This window comes from Nerophis lumbriciformis, linkage group LG08 (assembly GCF_033978685.3).
Source record: "Nerophis lumbriciformis linkage group LG08, RoL_Nlum_v2.1, whole genome shotgun sequence".
NCBI lineage: Eukaryota > Metazoa > Chordata > Actinopteri > Syngnathiformes > Syngnathidae > Nerophis > Nerophis lumbriciformis.
In genome coordinates, this window is record NC_084555.2 from 55,170,641 (window position 1) to 55,193,854 (window position 23,214).

The 23,214-nt window shown below is 39.8% G+C and overlaps 1 protein-coding gene across 1 annotated transcript in view; it reads right to left on the reverse strand.

The window, feature by feature from the left end:
- The window catches only part of grin3ba (glutamate receptor, ionotropic, N-methyl-D-aspartate 3Ba), a 494,405-nt gene that overhangs the window by 18,036 nt on the left and 453,155 nt on the right, over positions 1-23,214 (reverse strand). The window contains exons 9-10 of the mRNA XM_061969217.1: positions 22,634-22,785; positions 7,810-7,974 (exon numbers count right to left, since the gene is read on the reverse strand). Coding sequence (XP_061825201.1) covers positions 7,810-7,974; positions 22,634-22,785 — 317 coding nt within the window. The remainder of the gene's footprint in view (positions 1-7,809; positions 7,975-22,633; positions 22,786-23,214) is intronic.

Sequence of the window (23,214 nt, forward strand, 5' to 3'; positions counted from 1 at the left end):
CAATAAAACAACTATTTTTTGCCACTAAAATCAATTTGAGCATAAAAACGATTTTTTGCCACTTGAAAACAATTTGTGAGTATACTTTTTTTCCCGCCACAATGAAAAAAACTATTTGTGAGTGTAAAAACAATTGTTTGCCTGTAAAAAAATATTTGTGAGTATAGAACAATTTTTTGCCACTAGAAAACAATTTGTGAGTATACTTTTTTTTTTTGCCACTATAAAAAAACAATTTGTGTGTATAAAAACGATTTTTTGCCACTTGAAAACAATTTGTGAGTATACTTTTTTTGCCACAATAAAAAAAACTATTTGTGAGTATAGAACAATTTTTTGCCACTAGAAAACAATTTGTGAGTATACTTTTTTTTTTGCCACTATAAAAAAACAATTTGTGAGTATAAAAACGATTTTTTTGCCACTAGAAAACAATTTGTGAGTATACTTTTTTTGCCACAATAAAAAAACTATTTGTGAGTATAGAACAATTTTTTGCCACTAGAAAACAATTTGTGAGTATACTTTTTTTTTGCCACTATAAAAAAACAATTTGTGAGTATAAAAACGATTTTTTGCCACTAGAAAACAATTAGTGAGTATAAAAACACATGTTTGCCTTGAGAAAACAATTTGTGAGTATACTTTTTTTTTTGCCACAATAAAAAGTATTTGTGAGTGTAAAATTTTTTTTTTTGCCTCTAGAAAACAATTTGTGAGTATAAAAACAATTTTTTGCCTCTAAAAAAATAATTATGAGTATAAAACCATTTTCTGCCACTAGAAAACAATTTGTGAGTATAACATTTTTTGTTTGCCACTGGAAAGCAATTTGAGTATAAAAACATTTTTTTGCCTCTAGAAAACAATTTGTGAGCATTTTTTTGCCACTGGAAAACAATTTGAGTATAAAAACATATTTTTGCTTTGAGAAAACAATTTGTGAGTATCCTTTTTTTTTGCCATAATAAAAAAAAAAATTGTGAGTGTAAAAAGTTTTGTTTGCCTTAAGAAAACAATTTGTGAGTATAAAAACAATTGTTTGCCTCTAAAAAAATATTTATGAGTATAAAACCATTTTTTGCCTCTAGAAAACAATTTGTGAGTATAACATTTTTTGTTTGCCACTGGAAAACAATTTGAGTATAAAAACATTTTTTTGCCTCTAGAAAACAATTTGTGAGCATTTTTTTGCCACTGGAAAACAATTTGAGTATAAAAACATATTTTTGCCTTGAGAAAACAATTTGTGAGTATCCTTTTTTTTTTTGGCCATAATATAAAAAATAATATTTGTGAGTATAAAAAGTTGTTTTTGCCTCTAGAAAACAATTTGTGAGTATAACATTTTTTGTTTGCCACTGGAAAGCAATTTGAGTTTAAAAACAATTGTTTGCGTCTAAAAAACTATTTGTGAGTATAAAAATATTTTTTTGCCACTGGAAAACAAATTGTGAGTATACTTTTTTTTTTTTTGCCACAATAAAAAACCACTTTGTGAGTATAAAAAGTTTTTTTTGGCCTCAAAAAAACAATTTGTGAGTATAAAAACAATTGTTTGCCTGTAAAAAACAATTTGTGAGTATAGAACTATTTTTTGCCACAAGAAAACAATTTGTGAGTATATATTTTTTTTTGCCACAATAAAAAAACTATTTGTGAGTATAAAAACCATTTTTTGCCACTTGAAAACAATCTGTGAGTATACTTTTTTTCCCGCCACAATGAAAAAAACTATTTGTGAGTGTAAAAAGTTGTTTTTGCCACGAGAAAACAATTTGTGAGTATACTTTTTTTTTTTTTGCAAGAATAAAAACTATTTGTGAGTATAAAAACGATTTTTTTGCCACTTGAAAACAATTTGTGAGTATACTTTTTTTTCCGCCACAATGAAAAAAACTATTTGTGAGGGTAAAAAGTTTTGTTTTTGCCACTAGAAAACAATTTGTGAGTATAACATTTTTTGTTTGCCACTGGAAAGCAATTTGAGTTTAAAAACAATTGTTTGCCTCTAAAAAACTATTTGTGAGTATAAAAATATTTTTTTGCCACTGGAAAACAAATTGTGAGTATACTTTTTTTTTTGCCACAACAAAAAAACACTTTGTGAGTATAAAAAGTTTGTTTTGGCCTCAAGAAAACAATTTGTGAGTATAAAAACAATTGTTTGCCTCTAAAAAACTATTTGTGAGTATAGAAAAAATGTTTGCCACTAGAAAACAATTTGTGAGTATAACAATAATTTTTTGCCTTGAGAAAACAATTTGTGAGTATACTTTTTTTTTTCCACAATAAAAAAATGATTTGTGAGTATAAAAACAATTGTTTGCCACTAGAAAACAATTTGAGTATTAAAAACAATTTTTTGCCACTTGAAAACAATTTGTGAGTACAACATTTTTTGTTTGCCACTCGAAAGCAATTTGAGTTTAAAAATATTTGTTTGCCTCTAAAAAAATATTTATGAGTACAAAACAATTTTTTTGCCACCAGAAAACAATTTGTGAGTATAACAAGAATTTTTTGCCTTTAGAGTATAATTTTTTTTGCTACAATAAAAAGAGTATAAAACGTTTTTTTTGCCACTAGAAAACAATTTGTGAGTATAACGTTGTTTCAGTTCACAAGTAAAAAAAAATATTTTCTTCAATTAAAATCATTCACAAGTGAAAAACAAACACAAAAAATGATTAGTAAAAACGATTTTCAAGTAATAAAACAATTTCCTTCCATTAAAAATAGCATTCGCAACTGTATACAAAAAACATTTACACCTAAAAAACAATTTGCAAGTATAAAAACAATTATCTTTAGTTAGAAAAAAAGATTAGCGAGTATAAAAACAATTTTTTGCCACTAAAAAACAATTTGTGAGTATAAAAACACGTTTTTATTTACGCCCAACAATTCACAAGTAAAAAAAAAATTATTATTATTATTATTGTGCATAATTGTCCCTCAACAAGTTGTAAAAATAAAATGAATGAATTATTAATGAGATATGTTACCAGTAGTGCTGTCAAACACACTTTTGAATTTAAATTCATCACAATTCATGACATTTATAACTTGATTTATTACATACTTCCGTAATTTCATTTTAATTACATTTGGACCTGTCATTTAATTGTTAGAATAGATTGGAAGGTCCACACAATTATGTAATTAATCTCTGTACATACATGATTAATAGAATATTTTTTGTGATTAATTATCTGAGTCAATTCCGTATTTTTGACAGCCCAATTTCCCTTTTTCACCTATAAAACAAAGCTAACGGATGGATGTTTTGTTCAGCTAGGTGTCAAAGTTGTCCCCCCGCATCTTTTCCGCTTTTCTAAATGGGGACAATACTTTGTTTGTGGTGTGTTGGCTAGTTAATCGGTCTTCTGGGTGTTGTTGATAAATGGCTGTTGTCGTCTAAAAAGTTTTAGTATTGTAAGCATTGCAATTATTACGCACCAGCTGCTTGATTGTAACGTGCATCTTAATTGTAGTTTTTATTAACAAATTTGGAGGTGTTGAAATCCTGCTTGTGAAATTGCCATGTGAAATCGCTAATGCTAATCAGTAGCATTGAGCTAACACTTTTTTTTTGAAAAAGTGGAGCCTTACTTTACGTATGTTGGTGCGTTTTTTTTTTTTTTAAGTCAAATTGTTTGTCGGCATTGAAAATGGCAACATTACCTACAAGTTGAGTCTGCTCTCAGTGCTGCTGGAGTGTTCGCCAAGTGCCAAAGTGCGACCGGGCCTGACATCACACGCAACCAAGGTACCGTAACATGGCACCGTTGGATTATACGTGAATAGGTGATATTTGGTATCGAAAAAAAAAAAGACATTGTAGAGAAAGTTGTATTGGCATTGAAGAAGTTTTAGCATCAATTTATTTAATATTTTAGTGGAATATTTTATATATTATGACATGTTTTCAATGCTAATCTTACTATTTTGGAACACTGTTATTACTGTTATTTGTTTCTTGTCTTGGGGGTTTTTATTTTCACATTTTCCTTTTTTCACACCCGCTTCTAACGTGGAGGGGCGGGGGCATGTGGGCGGGGCTTACAGCAAGTTTACCCGGAAGCATATTTTGACAAGTTCAAAATAAAAAACGCCCGGAGTTCCTTAAGGCTCTGGATGCTGTGGGGCTGTCTTGGTTGACAAGACTCTGCAGCATCGCGTGGACATCGGGGGCGGTGCCTCTGGATTGGCGGACCGGGGTGGTGGTTCCTCTCTTTAAGAAGGGGAACCGGAGGGTGTGTTCTAACTATCGTGGGATCACACTCCTCAGCCTTCCCGGTAAGGTCTATTCAGGTGTACTGGAGAGGAGGCTACGCCGGATAGTCGAACCTCGGATTCAGGAGGAACAGTGTGGTTTTCGTCCTGGTCGTGGAACTGTGGACCAGCTCTATACTCTCGGCAGGGTCCTTGAGGGTGCATGGGAGTTTGCCCAACCAGTCTACATGTGTTTTGTGGACTTGGAGAAGGCATTCGACCGTGTCCCTCGGGAAGTCCTGTGGGGAGTGCTCAGAGAGTATGGGGTATCAGACTGTCTGATTGTGGCAGTCCGCTCCCTGTATGCTCGGTGCCAGAGCTTGGTCCGCATTGCCGGCAGTAAGTCGGACACGTTTCCAGTGAGGGTTGGACTCCGCCAAGGCTGCCCTTTGTCACCGATTCTGTTCATAAATTTTATGGACAGAATTCTAGGCGCAGTCAAGGCGTTGAGGGGATCTGGTTTGGTGGCTGCAGGATTAGGTCTCTGCTTTTTGCAGATGATGTGGTCCTGATGGCTTCATCTGGCCAGGATCTTCAGCTCTCGCTGGATCGGTTCGCAGCCGAGTGTGAAGCGACTGGGATGAGAATCAGCACCTCCAAGTCCGAGTCCATGGTTCTCGCCCGGAAAAGGGTGGAGTGCCATCTCCGGGTTGGGGAGGAGATTTTGCCCCAAGTGGAGGAGTTCAAGTACCTCGGAGTCTTGTTCACGAGTGGGGGAAGAGTGGATCGTGAGATCGACAGGCGGATCGGTGCGGCGTCTTCAGTAATGCGGACGCTGTATCGATCCGTTGTGGTGAAGAAGGAGCTGAGCCGGAAGGCAAAGCTCTCAATTTACCGGTCGATCTACGTTCCCATCCTCACCTATGGTCATGAGCTTTGGGTTATGACCGAAAGGACAAGATCACGGGTACAAGCGGCCGAAATGAGTTTCCTCCGCCGGGTGGCGGGGCTCTCCCTTAGAGATAGGGTGAGAAGCTCTGTCATTCGGGGGGAGCTCAAAGTAAAGCCGCTGCTCCTCCACATCGAGAAGAGCCAGATGAGGTGGTTCGGGCATCTGGTCAGGATGCCACCCGAACGCCTCCCTAGGGAGGTGTTTAGGGCACGTCCGACCGGTAGGAGGCCGCGGGGAAGACCCAGGACACGTTGGGAAGACTATGTCTGTATGCTGTCCTGGGAACGCCTCGGGGTCCCACAGGAAGAGCTGGACGAAGTGGCTGGGGAGAGGGAAGTCTGGGCTTCCCTGCTTAGGCTGCTGCCCCCGTGACCCGACCTCGGATAAGCGGAAGAAGATGGATGGATGGTATTTATTTGTTGTCTAAACTTGTTCCGGTGATGAGGATGAATCCCCGCAAATAAATATTGATATATAGTAACACACTTTGGCCGCTAGATGTCAGTAATGTCACATTTATAAGAAGTAAACATGAGTAAATGATGCTAACGTGACCAAAGTTGATAAACGAAAGGAATACAATTAAAACACACATTTAATTGGTGATTTGTTCCACACCAACACGGTGGAGTTCCAATTAAAAGCCAACTTTAGATGTCAGTGGTGTGTACCAAGTGCATTGTAGTAAAAATATAAGCAGTAACAATTGAAAAATACAGAATAAGAGAGAAATACAGGTAAAAGCCAGTAAATTAGAATATTTTGAAAAACTTGATTTATTTCAGTAATTGCATTCAAAAGGTGTAACTTGTACATTATATTTATTCATTGCACACAGACTGATGCATTCAAATGTTTATTTCATTTAATTTTGATGATTTGAAGTGGCAACAAATGAAAATCCAAAATTCCGTGTGTCACAAAATTAGAATATTACTTAAGGCTAATACAAAAAAGGGATTTTTAGAAATGTTGGCCAACTGAAAAGTATGAAAATGAAAAATATGAGCATGTACAATACTCAATACTTGGTTGGAGCTCCTTTTGCCTCAATTACTGCGTTAATGCGGCGTGGCATGGAGTCGATGAGTTTCTGGCACTGCTCAGGTGTTATGAGAGCCCAGGTTGCTCTGATAGTGGCCTTCAACTCTTCTGCGTTTTTGGGTCTGGCATTCTGCATCTTCCTTTTCACAATACCCCACAGATTTTCTATGGGGCTAAGGTCAGGGGAGTTGGCGGGCCAATTTAGAACAGAAATACCATGGTCCGTAAACCAGGCACGGGTAGATTTTGCGCTGTGTGCAGGCGCCAAGTCCTGTTGGAACTTGAAATCTCCATCTCCATAGAGCAGGTCAGCAGCAGGAAGCATGAAGTGCTCTAAAACTTGCTGGTAGACGGCTGCGTTGACCCTGGATCTCAGGAAACAGAGTGGACCGACACCAGCAGATGACATGGCACCCCAAACCATCACTGATGGTGGAAACTTTACACTAGACTTCAGGCAACGTGGATCCTGTGCCTCTCCTGTCTTCCTCCAGACTCTGGGACCTCGATTTCCAAAGGAAATGCAAAATTTGCATGGTTGGGTGTTGGTTTGGGGTGCCATGTCATCTGCTGGTGTCGGTCCACTCTGTTTCCTGAGATCCAGGGTCAACGCAGCCGTCTACCAGCAAGTTTTAGAGCACTTCATGCTTCCTGCTGCTGACCTGCTCTATGGAGATGGAGATTTCAAGTTCCAACAGGACTTGGCGCCTGCACACAGCGCAAAATCTACCCGTGCCTGGTTTACGGACCATGGTATTTCTGTTCTAAATTGGCCCGCCAACTCCCCTGACCTTAGCCCCATAGAAAATCTGTGGGGTATTGTGAAAAGGAAGATGCAGAACGCCAGACCCAAAAACGCAGAAGAGTTGAAGGCCACTATCAGAGCAACCTGGGCTCTCATAACACCTGAGCAGTGCCAGAAACTCATCGACTCCATGCCACGCCGCATTAACGCAGTAATTGAGGCAAAAGGAGCTCCAAGCAAGTATTGAGTATTGTACATGCTCATATTTTTCATTTTCATACTTTTCAGTTGGCCAACATTTCTAAAAAATCCCTTTTTTGTATTAGCCTTAAGTAATATTCTAATTTTGTGACACACGGAATTTTGGATTTTCATTTGTTGCCACTTCAAATCATCAAAATTAAATGAAATAAACATTTGAATGCATCAGTCTGTGTGCAATGAATAAATATAATGTACAAGTTACACCTTTTGAATGCAATTACTGAAATAAATCAAGTTTTTTCAAAATATTCTAATTTACTGGCTTTTACCTGTATATGTTGATACTGCCAACTAAAAACACACATTTTAACATCAGCATTTTAGCCTTGAAAAAAAAAATCCCATGCGTCACAGCCAATTATGCAAAATTAAAGGATGATGTCATTTTGGCACCTCCCCCACCAAACAGTTGGCCACGCCCCCGCTGCCACAAATGGATTGGCAGTTTGAATATGCAGTTTTTATTTAATCAGCTTATTACATTACAAAAAAAAAAAAAAAAAAAGTGGCACGTCCACGACACTAGAGGGCGCATGTTACTCACAAAGGCGAGGCTGACGTGAATAAATGTTTGCATTTTCCTCACCTGGCTGGTGTGCAGCCAATACTGCAGCGTGTGTCTGCGTCGCAGGCGAGGGATGACCAGGTGGTAGAAGGTGTGCTCACCTGCCAGGGTCAGCAAGGCTCCGCCCACTCCCATGCAGAGCAGCACGAAGAGGCCGGAAAAATGCTGGATCCCCATTTGGAGGGTCTGGGGGGAAGGGGGGGGGCAGACATAAATAACACACACACACGTCAGCAGGGAGATGCTTCAACTGAATGTTTTGTTACACCTTTGCCACACACACACACACGCACACACACACACACACGCACGTATATATCATCCTCCTCTCCTGACATCTTTATGAGCATGGGGGGGGGGGGGTGCTCGGCAACACCCGGCCTCCTCCAAAGTGCTCTCATCAGGTTTCCGCCGTGGCGCTGCTATCAGTCGACGCCTCCCGCGGCAATTAGCCGCCTGCTGACGGGGCGAAATTGTTGAAATGAGCGACGGCGCCGAGGCCTTAATTCCTTCTCTACCCGGGGAGGCGACGACGACATTAAATCCCAAATTGTTTCCAGATTGAGCCCAAACTCTTCCTGTCCTTGAAGAACATCTAATTAGGGTGTTGTGTTGGCGTTAACCAGGGGCCTCCAAAGTGTGGCTAATTCTTTACCAGCCCGTGACACATTTGAAAAAAATCATAAAAAAACCCCCCAAAAAGTACAATAACAGAGCATACATATGCTCACATACGTACATAGGTACCTACGCTCCCACATACATACACAAATACAGTACATATTTACCTACCTAAAGTTCGTACATCCACACGCACATTCAATATACAAACATACACATACACATACTGTACATATACATTCACTGTACAAACACATATACACATTCTGTACATATACAAGTACATATGCATACTTACACTCGTGCACATAATCACGTTTCATCAAACATATATTAACGTTGTTGCCCTAGGGTAAACTGGGTGTAACCCACTTCCTGGGAAACTTATCAAGGAGCTTTTTGTATTATTAGGTCCATCAGTGCTAAATATTATAAACTTATCACTTTCCTCTGGCACTGTTCCCCTAGCATTCAAGAAAGCGGTTATTCATCCTCTGCTCAAAAGACCTAACCTCGATCCTGACCTCATGGTAAACTACCGACCGGTGTCCCACCTTCCCTTTATTTCGAAAATCCTCGAAAAAATTGTCGCACAGCAGCTAAATGAACACTTAGTGTCTAATAATCTCTGTGAACCTTTTCAATCCGGTTTCAGGGCAAATCACTCTACGGAGACAGCCCTCGCAAAAATGACTAATGATCTACTGCTAACGATGGATTCTGATGCGTCATCTATGTTGCTGCTTCTTGATCTTAGCGCTGCTTTCGATACCGTCGATCATAATATTTTATTAGAGCGTATCAAAACACGTATTGGTATGTCAGACTTAGCTTTGTCGTGGTTTAACTCTTATCTTACTGACAGGATGCAATGCGTCTCCCATAATAATGTGACCTCGGACTATGTTAAGGTAATGTGCGGAGTCCCTCAGGGTTCGGTTCTTGGCCCTGCACTCTTTAGTATTTACATGCTGCCGCTAGGCGATATCATACGCAAATACGGTGTTAGCTTTCATTGTTATGCTGATGACAGCCAACTCTACATGCCCCTAAAGCTGACCAACACGCCGGATTGTAGTCAGCTGGAGGCGTGTCTTAATGAAATTAAACAATGGATGTCCGCTAACTTCTTGCAACTCAACGCCAAGAAAACGGAAATGCTGATTATCGGTCCTGCTAAACACCGACATTTATTTAATAATACCACCTTAACATTTGACAACCAAACAATTACACAAGGCGAATCAGTAAAGAATCTGGGTATTATCTTCCACCCAACTCTCTCCTTTGAGTCACACATTAAGAGTGTTACTAAAACGGCCTTCTTTCATCTCCGTAATATCGCTAAAATTCGTTCTATTTTATCCACTAGCGACGCTGAGATCATTATTCATGCGTTCGTTACGTCTCGTCTCGACTACTGTAACGTATTATTTTGGGGTCTTCCTATGTCTAGCATTAAAAGATTACAGTTGGTACAAAATGCGGCTGCTAGACTTTTGACAAGAACAAGAAAGTTTGATCATATTACGCCTATACTGTATATACCTTTATATACATATATACATATATATATACCTATACTGGCTCACCTGCACTGGCTTCCTGTGCACTTAAGATGTGACTTTAAGGTTTTACTACTTACGTATAAAATACTACACGGTCTAGCTCCGTCCTATCTTGTCGATTGCATTGTACCATATGTCCCGGCAAGAAATCTGCGTTCAAAGAACTCCGGCTTATTAGTGATTCCCAGAGCCCAAAAAAAGTCTGCGGGCTATAGAGCGTTTTCTATTGGGGCTCCAGTACTATGGAATGCCCTCCCGGTAACAGTTAGAGATGCTACCTCAGTAGAAACATTTAAGTCCCATCTTAAAACTCATTTGTATACTCTAGGCTTTAAATAGCCCCCCTGTTAGACCAGTTGATCTGCCGTTTCTTTTCTTTTCTCCTCTGCTCCCCTTTTCCTTGAGGGGGGGGCACAGGTCCGGTGGCCATGGATGAAGTGCTGGCTGTCCAGAGTCGGGACCCGGGGTGGACCGCTCGCCTGTGCATCGGCTGGGAACATCTCTGCGCTGCTGACCCGTCTCCGCTCGGGATGGTGTCCTGCTGGCCCCACTATGGACTGGACTCTTACTATTATGTTGGATCCACTATGGACTGGACTCTCACAATATTATGTCAGACCCACTCGACATCCATTGCTTTCGGTCTCCCCTAGAGGGGGGGGGGGGTTACCCACATATGCGGTCCTCTCCAAGGTTTCTCATAGTCATTCACATCGACGTCCCACTGGGGTGAGTTTTTCCTTGCCCGTATGTGGGCTTTGTACCGAGGATGTCGTTGTGGCTTGTGCAGCCCTTTGAGACACTTGTGATTTAGGGCTATATAAATAAAGATTGATTGATTGATTGATAAGAGATACATGCAGACTGCAATATGATGGCAGTCACACATAAGAGATACGTGCAGACTGCAATATGATGGCAGTCACACATAAGAGATACGTGTAGACTGCCATATGATGGCAGTCACACATAAGAGATACGTGCAGACTGCAATATGATGGCAGTCACACATAAGAGATACGTGTAGACTGCCATATGATGGCAGTCACACATAAGAGATACGTGCAGACTGCAATATGATGGCAGTCACACATAAGAGATACGTGCAGACTGCAATATGATGGCAGTCACACATAAAAGATACGTGCAGACTGCAATATGAAGGCAGTCACACATAAGAGAAACATGCAGACTGCAATATGATGGCAGTCACACATAAGAGATACGTGTAGACTGCAATATGATGGCAGTCACACATAAGAGATACGTGTAGACTGCAATATGATGGCAGTCACACATAAGAGATACGTGTAGACTGCAATATGATGGCAGTCACACATAAGAGATACGTGCAGACTGCAATATGATGGCAGTCACACATAAAAGACACGTGTAGACTGCAATATGATGGCAGTCACACATAAGAGATCCGTGTAGACTGCGATATGATGGCAGTCACACATAAGAGATACGTGTAGACTGCGATATGATGGCAGTCCTACATAAGAGATATGTGTAGACTGCAATATGATGGCAGTCACACATAAGAGATACGTGTAGACTGCAATATGATGGCAGTCACACATAAGAGATACGTGTAGACTGCATTATGATGGCAGTCACACATAAGAGATACGTGTAGACTGCAATATGATGGCAGTCACACATAAGAGATACGTGTAGACTGCGATATGACGGCAGTCACACATAAGAGATACGTGCAGACTCCAATATGATGGCAGTCACACATAAGAGATACGTGTAGACTGCCATATGATGGCAGTCACACATAAGAGATACGTGCAGACTGCAATATGATGGCAGTCACACATAAGAGATACGTGCAGACTGCAATATGATGGCAGTCACACATAAGAGATACGTGCAGACTGCAATATGATAGCAGTCACACATAAAAGACACGTGTAGACTGCAATATGATGGCAGTCACTCATAAGAGATACGTGAAGACTGCAATATGATGGCAGTCACACATAAGAGATACGTGTAGACTGCAATTTGATGGCAGTCACACATAAGAGATACGTGTAGACTGCAATATAATGGCAGTCACACATAAGAGATACGTGTAGACTGCAATATGATGGCAGTCACACATAAGAGATACGTGCAGACTGCAATATGATGGCAGTCACACATAAGAGATACGTGTAGACTGCAATATGATGGCAGTCACACATAAGAGATACGTGCAGACTGCAATATGATGGCAGTCACACATAAGAGATTCGTGTAGACTGCAATATGATGGCAGTCACACATAAGAGATACGTGTTGACTGCGATATGATGGCAGTCACACATAAGAGATACGTGCAGACTGCAATATGATGGCAGTCACACATAAGAGATACGTGTTGACTGCGATATGATGGCAGTCACACATAAGAGATATGTGTAGACTGCAATGTGATGGCAGTCACACATAAGAGATACGTGCGGACTGCAATATGATGGCAGTCACACATAAGAGATACGTGTAGACTGCAATATGAGTCAAATTGTGTTGTGCTATATACCCCTTTGTGTCCTCTTCCTTCATTTTCACCACAAATATGATCTCTCTGTAAATCGTCTTCTCATTTTTGGTTTCCTCATCTTGGGAAGCCTGCACTCTGCAAGCCAGCAACACAAAATACTGAATTGACATAAAATGTCTGGACACGGCTGCCCTTTTATTTCCGTGCAGGTGCACGCGACAAAGAGACACAATGAGAACACCCTCAAGCTCACCGTGGTTGCAATAAGAGCGAGATGTCTTGCCAGGACACTTGACTATTCAGTGTGGGCTCTAATTATTGCTTCCTAATCATATTTGACCAGCGGGTAGAAAACGACTCGGTGATTAATATCAACCAGGCCACTTTAACATTAAGCAAGATGTTATGTTTTGTGGATTGGGAGGCAAAAACTCGGACATGGGAGGAGTTCGGTGAGGCCATGGAAAACGACTTCCGGACGGCTTCGAAGCAATTCTGGACCACCATCCGCCGCCTCAGGAAGGGGAAGCAGTGCACTATCAACACCGTGTATGGCGAGGATGGTGTTCTGCTGACCTCGACTGCGGATGTTGTGGATCGGTGGAGGGAATACTTCAAAGACCTCCTCAATCCCACCAGCACGTCTTCCTATGAGGAAGCAGTGCCTGGGGAGTCTGTGGTGGGCTCTCCTATTTCTGGGGCTGAGGTTGCTGAGGTAGTTAAAAAGCTCCTCGGTGGCAAGGCCCCGGGGGTAGATGAGATCCGCCCGGAGTTCCTTAAGGCTCTGGATGCTGTGGGGCTGTCTTGGTTGACAAGACTCTGCAGCATCGCGTGGACATCGGGGGCGGTACCACTGGATTGGCAGACCGGGGTGGTGGTTCCTCTCTTTAAGAAGGGGAACCGGAGGGTGTGTTCTAACTATCGTGGGATCACACTCCTCAGCCTTCCCGGTAAGGTCTATTCAGGTGTACTGGAGAGGAGGCTACGCCGGATAGTCGAACCTCGGATCCAGGAGGAACAGTGTGGTTTTCGTCCTGGTCGTGGAACTGTGGACCAGCTCTATACTCTCGGCAGGGTCCTTGAGGGTGCAGAGCTTGGTCCGCATTGCCGGTAGTAAGTCGGACACGTTTCCAGTGAGTGTTGGACTCCGCCAAGGCTGCCCTTTGTCACCGATTATGTTCATATCTTTTATGGACAGAATTTCTAGGCGCAGTCAAGGCGTTGAGGGGATCTGGTTTGGTGGCTGCAGGATTAGGTCTCTGCTTTTTGCAGGTGATGTGGTCCTGATGACTTCATCTGGCCAGGATCTTCAGCTCTCGCTGGATCGGTTCGCAGCCGAGTGTGAAGCGACTGGGATGAGAATCAGCACCTCCAAGTCCGAGTCCATGGTTCTCGCCCGGAAAAGGATGGAGAGCCATCTCCGGGTTGGGGAGGAGATCTTGCCCCAAGTGGAGGAGTTCAAGTACCTCAGAGTCTTGTTCACGAGTGAGGCAAGAGTGGATCGTGAGATCGACAGGCGGATCGGTGCGGCGTCTTCAGTAATGCGGACGCTGTATCGATCCGTTGTGGTGAAGAAGGAGCTGAGCCGGAAGGCAAAGCTCTCAATTTACCGGTCGATCTACGTTCCCATCCTCACCTATGGTTATGAGCTTTGGGTTATGACCGAAAGGACAAGATCACGGGTACAAGCAGCTGAAATGAGTTTCCTCCGCCGGGTGGCAGGGCTCTCCCTTAGAGATAGGGTGAGAAGCTCTGTCATCCGGGAGGAGCTCAAAGTAAAGCCGCTGCTCCTCCACATGGAGAGGAGCCAGATGAGGTGGTTCGGGCATCTGGTCAGGATGCCACCCGAACGCCTCCCTAGGAAGGTGTTTAGGGCACGTCCGACCGGTAGGAGGCCGCGGGGAAGACCCAGGACACGTTGGGAAGACTATGTCTCCCGGCTGGCCTGGGAACGCCTCGGGGTCCCACAGGAAGAGCTGGACGAAGTGGCTGGGGAGAGGGAAGTCTGGGCTTCCCTGCTTAGGCTGCTGCCCCCGCGACCCGACCTCGGATAAGCGGAAGAAGATGGATGGATGGATGGATGGATGGATGGATTGGGAGGTGTGGGGGGGGGCGTGGCCTGCGGGCCTGCGAAGGAGGTTTCTGACAAAGTCAAAAAAACCTTAATGCCATAAACTAACGTATATGTTTCTTGCGAGTCAATGGGTATTTAATATACAGGAACAAAAGACAAGTGCAGCAGGAAAGATGCACAGAAAAGCACGGGAGAAGCTGTGGCATGAAAAGCTAAGCTTGACTGAGAGCTAACTAGCACAACCAATACAACTGACCATGTAACTCCACTGTGTAACTCCAACAACCAACTAATCGGGGAGGATTAAATAGTCCTCAGGTGCTCATTAGTGCGGGACTGGTACGTTAGTCTAGTATAGTACCGCACAGTACCGTACCGTATAGTATAGTACTACTAGTATAGTAGTCGGTATAGTACAGAAAATGATTCATTAGTATCGCCGTACTATACTAATACCGGTATACCGTACAACCCTAATATATATATATATATATATATGTATGTGTGGAAAAAAATCACAAGACTACTTCATCTCTACAGGCCTGTTTCATGAGGGGTTCCCTCAATCATCAGGAGATTTTAATGGAAGCATTCACGTACCATGGTTTATATAGGGCACAGAGTGGGTGGGTACAGGCTGGCGTAGGGGCGTGGTGATTGGCTCGTGTGTTACCTAGGAGGTGTTTCCGTCTGTGGCGGCATGCTGATACAATTTCGCTGCGCTTGTTGAGGGATGACAGGTCTGGACGGTAAATAATAAACAGTTTCTCTTTCAAGCATAGGTTGCATCTTTTATTACCACTATTGTAAGGTGTGCTGGATGCAAGAATTTGCCATGTTATTGAATATTCAACATTATTGTCTTTGAGGTCCCAAATGTGTTTGCTGAGTTCTGTGGTATTCCGCAAGGTTTTGGTTCCTGAAAGAAGCCTTGTGATTGTTCCATCTGGTTTTGAACTCTCCCTCGGTTAATCCTACATATGTGTCGGATGTGTTAATGTCCTTGGGTGTTACCTTAGATTGGTAAACAACTGATGTTTGTAAGCACCCCCCGTTGAGAGGGCAATCAGGTTTCTTGCGGCAGTTGCAGCCTTTGTTGGTTTTGGAGTCGTTCTGTCCGGGGGCCGACGGCTCATTTGCAATTGTTTTGTTGTGGTTTGAGATGATTTGTCGTATATTGTTCATACAGCTGTAGCTCAATTTAATGTTGTTCTTGTTGAATACTTTTCTTAGGGTGTTGTCTTTGGGAAAGTGTTTGTCAATCAGAGTGAGGAAATTGTGGCCAATGTTAGTTGAGACGTTTTTGCTGTATGGGGGGTTGTACTAGATGATGTTGTTTCGTTTTCTGTTCTTTTTTGGTTGGTTTTCTGGCGTGGGTTCATAGGTGAGGGTGAAATTGTATCCGCTTTCATCAAGGGCTTTTTGGTACGGGGGGGTTGCTTGGTCAAATTCAGCTTTGCTAGATGACAGCATCGATAGCCTTTTATTAATTCCGGTAGGTATTCTTTTCGTGGTGGTGGGTGGGTGGTTGCTGTCATGGTGCACGTATTGGAGTGTTGTGTTGGGTTTCGTGAATGGTTGGTAGCTGTTATTTCTCAGGTTGAAAGTGACGTCGAGGAAGTTGACGGTTTGCTTGTTGGCTTCAATCGTGATCCGTAGGCCGTTCTCTTTGAAAATTTGGCATATGCGCTTCTTGGTATTCTCGCTGCTCCTTGGCGAGGCGCGACACACTGCCAGTCCGTCATCACGGTAAATACCAAGGTTCAGGTTGAGGCTAGCGAGCTGGGAGAGGAGGAAACTCCCAACGAGTTCACACGTTTCTGATAATGTTGAATATTCAATAACATGGCAAATTCTCGCATCCGGCACACCTTACAATAGTGGTAATAAAAGATGCAACCTATGCTTGAAAGAGAAACTGTTTATTATTTACCGTCCAGACCTGTCATCCCTCAACAAGCGCAGCGAAATTGTATCAGCATGCCGCCACATGCTGATACAATATACAATATATTAATATATATATATATATATATATATATATATATATATATATATATATATATATATATATATATATATATATATATATATTAATAAATAGGACTGCTTGCATTATACATTTTACATGCACGATAATATCATCTGACATTCGTTTTTGTTTTTTTTCTGATATCAAATTGGGACACCATTAATAAATAGGACTACTTGTATTGGACATGTTACCTGTAAGCTGATATCATCCGATACTTTTTTTTTTATAATGATCAGGCCACTGTTAATAAATATGACTGCTTGTATCGGACATGTTCCATGTAAGCTGATATCTGTCATGTCTGTGTGATCATGTTTTGTTTTAGTCATGTTCGATTTTGTTTTTGGACTTTTTGTGCACTTTTGTTTGTTTTGTCACCATAGCAACCCATTAGTTTTCACCTGTCACGTCACGCACCTGCTTCACGTTTTGAGTCACGCACCTGTTTTCGTTAATCACGTCTGTAGTATTTAAGTTCATTGTTTTCAGTTTGTCTTGCTGGCGACACCCCACATTCCTGACACTTGATTTCATGTCCATCGTTCACGCTGCTCCTTTTAGTCCATGCCAAGTAAGTTTTTTTGTTTATTGATGCTACAGTTAGTGTTTTTTGTTGTTTGTTCATAGTTTCTGCCTTTGTGCAAGTATTTGGTTTCATAGTTTGTTCTCCGCGCTTTTCGTTTGTACTTTTTTTTGATAGTAATAAACAATCATGTACTCACATTCCCGTCTCGCCCGAGCCAACTTTCCGTTGCATTCCGGAAAAGCAAACACCCAGGACCAAGTCATGACAGATATCATCCGATACTTTTTTTTTTGCGGATATCCGACTGAAACCAATATAGGATCAGGCCACTGTTAATAAATATGACTGCTTGTATCGCAGCTTATATCGAATATTCTACATGCAAGCTGATATCATTCAATACTTCTTTTTGTTGCTGATATCGGATCAGGACACGCCTACAAAATGATACCAAAACATGATTAAGGGTGTTGTTTTTGCAGTAGTGATATGGGTGGGACTGGACTATGATCTGCAAATGCCTCACGAAGTCTGCCTAGCAACAAGAGCAAGCACAACGGGACAAAAACAAAAATCCACTCATGCGCTGCTTGCTATTTCAGTAATGAAGTCCATTTATCGTCTTATTTCACGTGTCGCTGGAAGAGTAATTGCGAGTTGGGTTGGACTTATCAGACCTAAGCGGTCGCCGCCCGACTATTCCCCCGCCTAAAAATATCTGTGATGTGAGTGAGAGCCACACAGCAAACTATAGTTGTGCTCATTCATGCGTGCAGACATGTCCTGGTAATATCACATAATGCTGTGAGACACTGCGCTGGCAGGTGCTCTGGTCCTGTCTTTGAACGCAGCACGCACACACACACACACACAAACACACACACACACACACACACACACACACTTGCATTCTTGTATTTGTCACCTTCTTGAGACCTGAGAAAAATGCTTACCACTTTAGGATCACGCTTTCTGGATATATAAAGTAGTGTATTTGCAACATTAATAATATATACATACTATGCAAATATAAAAAAGCTTGTTGTGAAAAATGAGTTGGAATTTCACAAGAAAAAGTTCCCAGTTTCACAAGAAAAACTTAGAATTTTGGCAGTATTATAATAAAAGTCGTCATTTTACTCAACACAAGAAAAACTGAACATCTGTGCAATATTATGATAAAAGTTGGAATTTTACTCAACAACAGTCGCAATTTTACAAGAAAAGCTAAACATTTTGGCAATTTTAATGAAAAAGTCGTGATTTTACTCAACAAAAGTCACAATTGTATAAGAAAACTTTAAAAATGTTGGCGATATTATAATAATAATCTGAATTTTACTCAAAGAATGTCACTGTTTTACAAAAAAATTGGCAAAATCGTGATAAATGTCCGAATTTTAAAGGACAAGTGTCACTGTATTGCATTAAAAATGAAAGAATTTTCCAAAAAAAAAGGAATAATTTTACGAGAAAATATTGCAATATTACAGACACAGAAAGAACATGAGAAATTGCAACAAAGTCGACACATTGTGAGAAAAAGACTGCTTTTAGTTCATTTATTTATTTTTATTTTTATTTTTGTAATTGTTTTTTAATCTTCATTATTTACTTCAAGTTATTACAGTATGTCTCTATATACATATTTATTTATTTATTTTTAAATACATTTTGGCCAAAGGGGGCGCATTTCCATTTCTTACACCCACTTGTTATTTCATATGTTGGCCAGAAGGGGGAGCCCTTTTAGAACCGACACACAGTCAATTTGAAAAATCCCTCCTTTTCGGGGATGAATAGGGAAGTCCTTCTTTAGCTGCCGTCTTGATGCCTTTGCACCTGTCAATGTTTACTTTTGTAAAAAAAAAAATCCTGACTTTGGAGCAATGTTCACAGACTCTAGTATTTGGCTCTCTGTTAGATGCAATGGTTTTCCGTATCAGGACCATGTTTTATGCCATCACTTGTGGAAGGTACTTTTCCTTGTTGAAGTCTCAAGAATGGTAGAAATACAAGAACACACACACACACACACACACACACACACACTTTTATTCTTGTATTTGTCGCCTTCTTGAGACCTGAGAAAAATGCCTACCACTTTAGGACCACGTTTTCTAGATATATAAAGAAGTGTATTTACAACATTAATAATATATACATACTATGCAAATATAAAAAAGCTTGTTGTGAAAAATGAGTTGGAATTTCACAAGAAAAAGTTCCCAGTTTCACAAGAAAAACTTAGAATTTTGGCAGTATTATAATAAAAGTCATCATTTTACTCAACACAAGAAAAACTGTGCAATATTATGATAAAAGTTGGAATTTTACTCAACAACAGTCGCACTTTTACAAGAAAAGCTTAACATTTTGGCAATTTTAATGAAAGAGTCGTGATTTTACTCAACAAAAGTCACGATTGTATAAGAAAACTTTAAAAATGTTGGCGATGTTATAATAATAATCTGAATTTTACGCAAAAAATGTCACTGTTTTACAAAAAAATTGGCAAAATCGTGATAAATGTCCGAATTTTAAAGGACAAGTGTCACCGTATTGCATTAAAAAGTAACAATTTTACAAACAAAAGTAATAATTTTACGAGAAAATATTGCAATATTACAGACACAGAAAGAACATGAGAAATTGCAACAAAGTCGACACATTGTGAGAAAAAGACTGCTTTTAGTTCATTTATTTTATTTTTTGTAATTGTTTTTTAATCTTCATTATTTACTTCAAGTTATTACAGTATGTCTCTATATACATATTTATTTATTTATTTTTAAATACATTTTGGCCAAAGGGGGGCGCATTTCCATTTCTTACACTTGTTATTTCATATGTTGGCCAGAAGGGGGAGCACTTTTAAAACCGACACACAGTCAATTTGAAAAAATCCCTCCTTTTCGGGGATGAATAGGGAAGTCCTTCTTTAGCTGCCGTCTTGATGCCTTTGCACCTAACAATGTTTACTTTTGTCAAAAAAAATCCTGACTTTGGAGCAATGTTCACAGACTCTAGTATTTGGCTCTCTATTAGATGCAATGGTTTTCCGTATCAGGACCATGTTTTATGCCATCTCTTGTGGAAGGTACTTTTCCTTGTTGAAGTCTCAAGAATGGTAGAAATACAAGAACACACACAGACACACACACACACACACGCACACACACACTTGCATTCTTGTATTTGTCACCTTCTTGAGACCTGAGAAAAATGCCTACCACTTTAGGAGCACGTTTTCTAGATATATAAAGAAGTGTATTTACAACATTAATAATATATACATACTATGCAAACATAAAAAAGCTTGTTGTGAAAAATTAGTTGGAATTTCACAAGAAAAAGTTCCCAGTTTCACAAGAAAAACTTAGAATTTTGGCAGTATTATAATAAAAGTCGTCATTTTACTCAACACAAGAAAAACTGTGCAATTTTATGATAAAAGTTGGAATTTTACTCAACAACAGTCGCAATTTTACAAGAAAAGCTTAACATTTTGGCAATTTTAGTGAAAGAGTCGTAATTTTACTCAACAAAAGTCACAATTGTATAAGAAAACTTTAAAAATGTTGGCGATATTATAATAATAATCTGAATTTTACTCAAAGAATGTCACTGTTTTACAAGAACAACAACAAAATTGGCAAAATCGTGATAAATGTCCGAATTTTAAAGGACAAGTGTCACTGTATCGCATTAAAAAGTAACAATTTTACAAAAAAAAAGGAATAATTTTACGAGAAAATATTGCAATATTACAGACACAGAAAGAACGAGAAAATGCAACAAAGTCGACACATTGTGAGAAAAAGACTGCTTTTAGTTCATTTATTTATTTTTTGTAATTGTTTTTTAATCTTCATTATTTACTTCAAGTTATTACAGTATGTCTCTATATACATATTTATTTATTTATTTTTAAATACATTTTGGCCAAAGGGGGGCGCATTTCCATTTCTTACACCCACTTGTTATTTCATATGTTGGCCATAAGGGGGAGCACTTTTAGAACCGACACACAGTCAATTTGAAAAATCCCTCCTTTTCGGGGATGAATAGGGAAGTCCTTCTTTAGCTGCCGTCTTGATGCCTTTGCACCTGTCAATGTTTACTTTTGTAAAAAAAAAAAATCCTGACTTTGGAGCAATGTTCACAGACTCTAGTATTTGGCTCTCTGTTAGATGCAATGGTTTTCCGTATCAGGACCATGTTTTATGCCATCACTTGTGGAAGGTACTTTTCCTTGTTGAAGTCTCAAAAATGGTAGAAATACAAGAACACACACACACACACACACACACACACACACACACACACACACACACACACACACACTTGCATTCTTGTATTTGTCACCTTCTTGAGACCTGAGAAAAATGCCTACCACTTTAGGACCACGTTTTCTAGATATATAAAGAAGTGTATTTACAACATTAATAATATATACATACTATGCAAATATAAAAAAGCTTGTTGTGAAAAATGAGTTGGAATTTCACAAGAAAAAGTTCCCAGTTTCACAAGAAAAACTTAGAATTTTGGCAGTATCATAACAAAAGTCGTCATTTTACTCAACACAAAAAAAACTGAACATCTGTGCAATGTTATGATACAAGTTGGAATTTTACTCAACAACAGTCGCAATTTTACAAGAAAAGCTTAACATTTTGACAATTTTAATGAAAGGGTCGTCATTTTACTCAACAAAAGTCACAATTGTATAAGAAAACTTTAAAAATGTTGGCGATATTATAATAATAATCTGAATTTTACTCAAAGAATGTCACTGTTTTACAAAAAAATTGGCAAAATCGTGATAAATGTCCGAATTTTAAAGGACAAGTGTCACTGTATCGCATTAAAAAGTAACAATTTTACAAAAAAAAAGTAATAATTTTACGAGAAAATATTGCAATATTACAGACACAGAAAGAACATGAGAAATTGCAACAAAGTCGACACATTGTGAGAAAAAGACTGCTTTTAGTTCATTTATTTAATTTTTTTGTAATTGTTTTTTAATCTTCATTATTTACTTCAAGTTATTACAGTATGTCTCTATATGCATATTTATTTATTTATTTTTAAATACATTTTGGCCAAAGGGGGGCGCATTTCCATTTCTTACACTTGTTATTTCATATGTTGGCCAGAAAGGGGAGCACTTTTAAAACCGACACACAGTCAATTTGAAAAATCCCTCTTTTTCGGGGATGAATAGGGAAGTCCTTCTTTAGCTGCCGTCTTGATGCCTTTGCACCTGTCAATGTTTACTTTTGTAATAAAAAAAAATCCTGACTTTGGAGCAATGTTCACAGACTCTAGTATTTGGCTCTCTATTAGATGCAATGGTTTTCCGTATCAGGACCATGTTTTATGCCATCACTTGTGGAAGGTACTTTTCCTTGTTGAAGTCTCAAGAATGGTAGAAATACAAGAACACACACACACACACACACACACACACACACACACACACACACACACACACACACACACACACACTGACCTCGGTGACGGCGAAGACGCGCTTCCCACAAGGCACCACCTTGTACCACTTGTCATGCAGCATGTCCATGAAGCCGTCAGACTTGTAGCGGCTCACAAACTCCGACACGTTGCGGGTCAGAGGCGATCCCTGCGGCAGGCCGATACCGTATCCTGCAAGACACACGCACGACACCTCACTTTGCAAGCTGATATCATCCCATACTTGTTTTTTTCTGATATCGATATTTGTTTGGAACACCCATGCAAGCTAATATTATTTCATAATGTTTTTTTTTTTATTGATTTTGGAACAATATCGATATTTGTTTGGGACATCCATGCAAGCTGATATCATCCTATACTTGTTTTTTTCTGATACATGAACATGGACACCCTCCAAGCTGATATCATCCCACAAATATTGGACCAATAGTGATATTTGATCGAGACACCAATGCAAGATGATATCATCCCACAATAATTTTTTCATTTTTTGGACCAATATCGATATTTTATAAGGACACCAATGCAAACTGATATCATCCCACAATTTTTTTTTTTTTTTTTTAATTTTTTTTTGACCAAAATCGATATTTTATA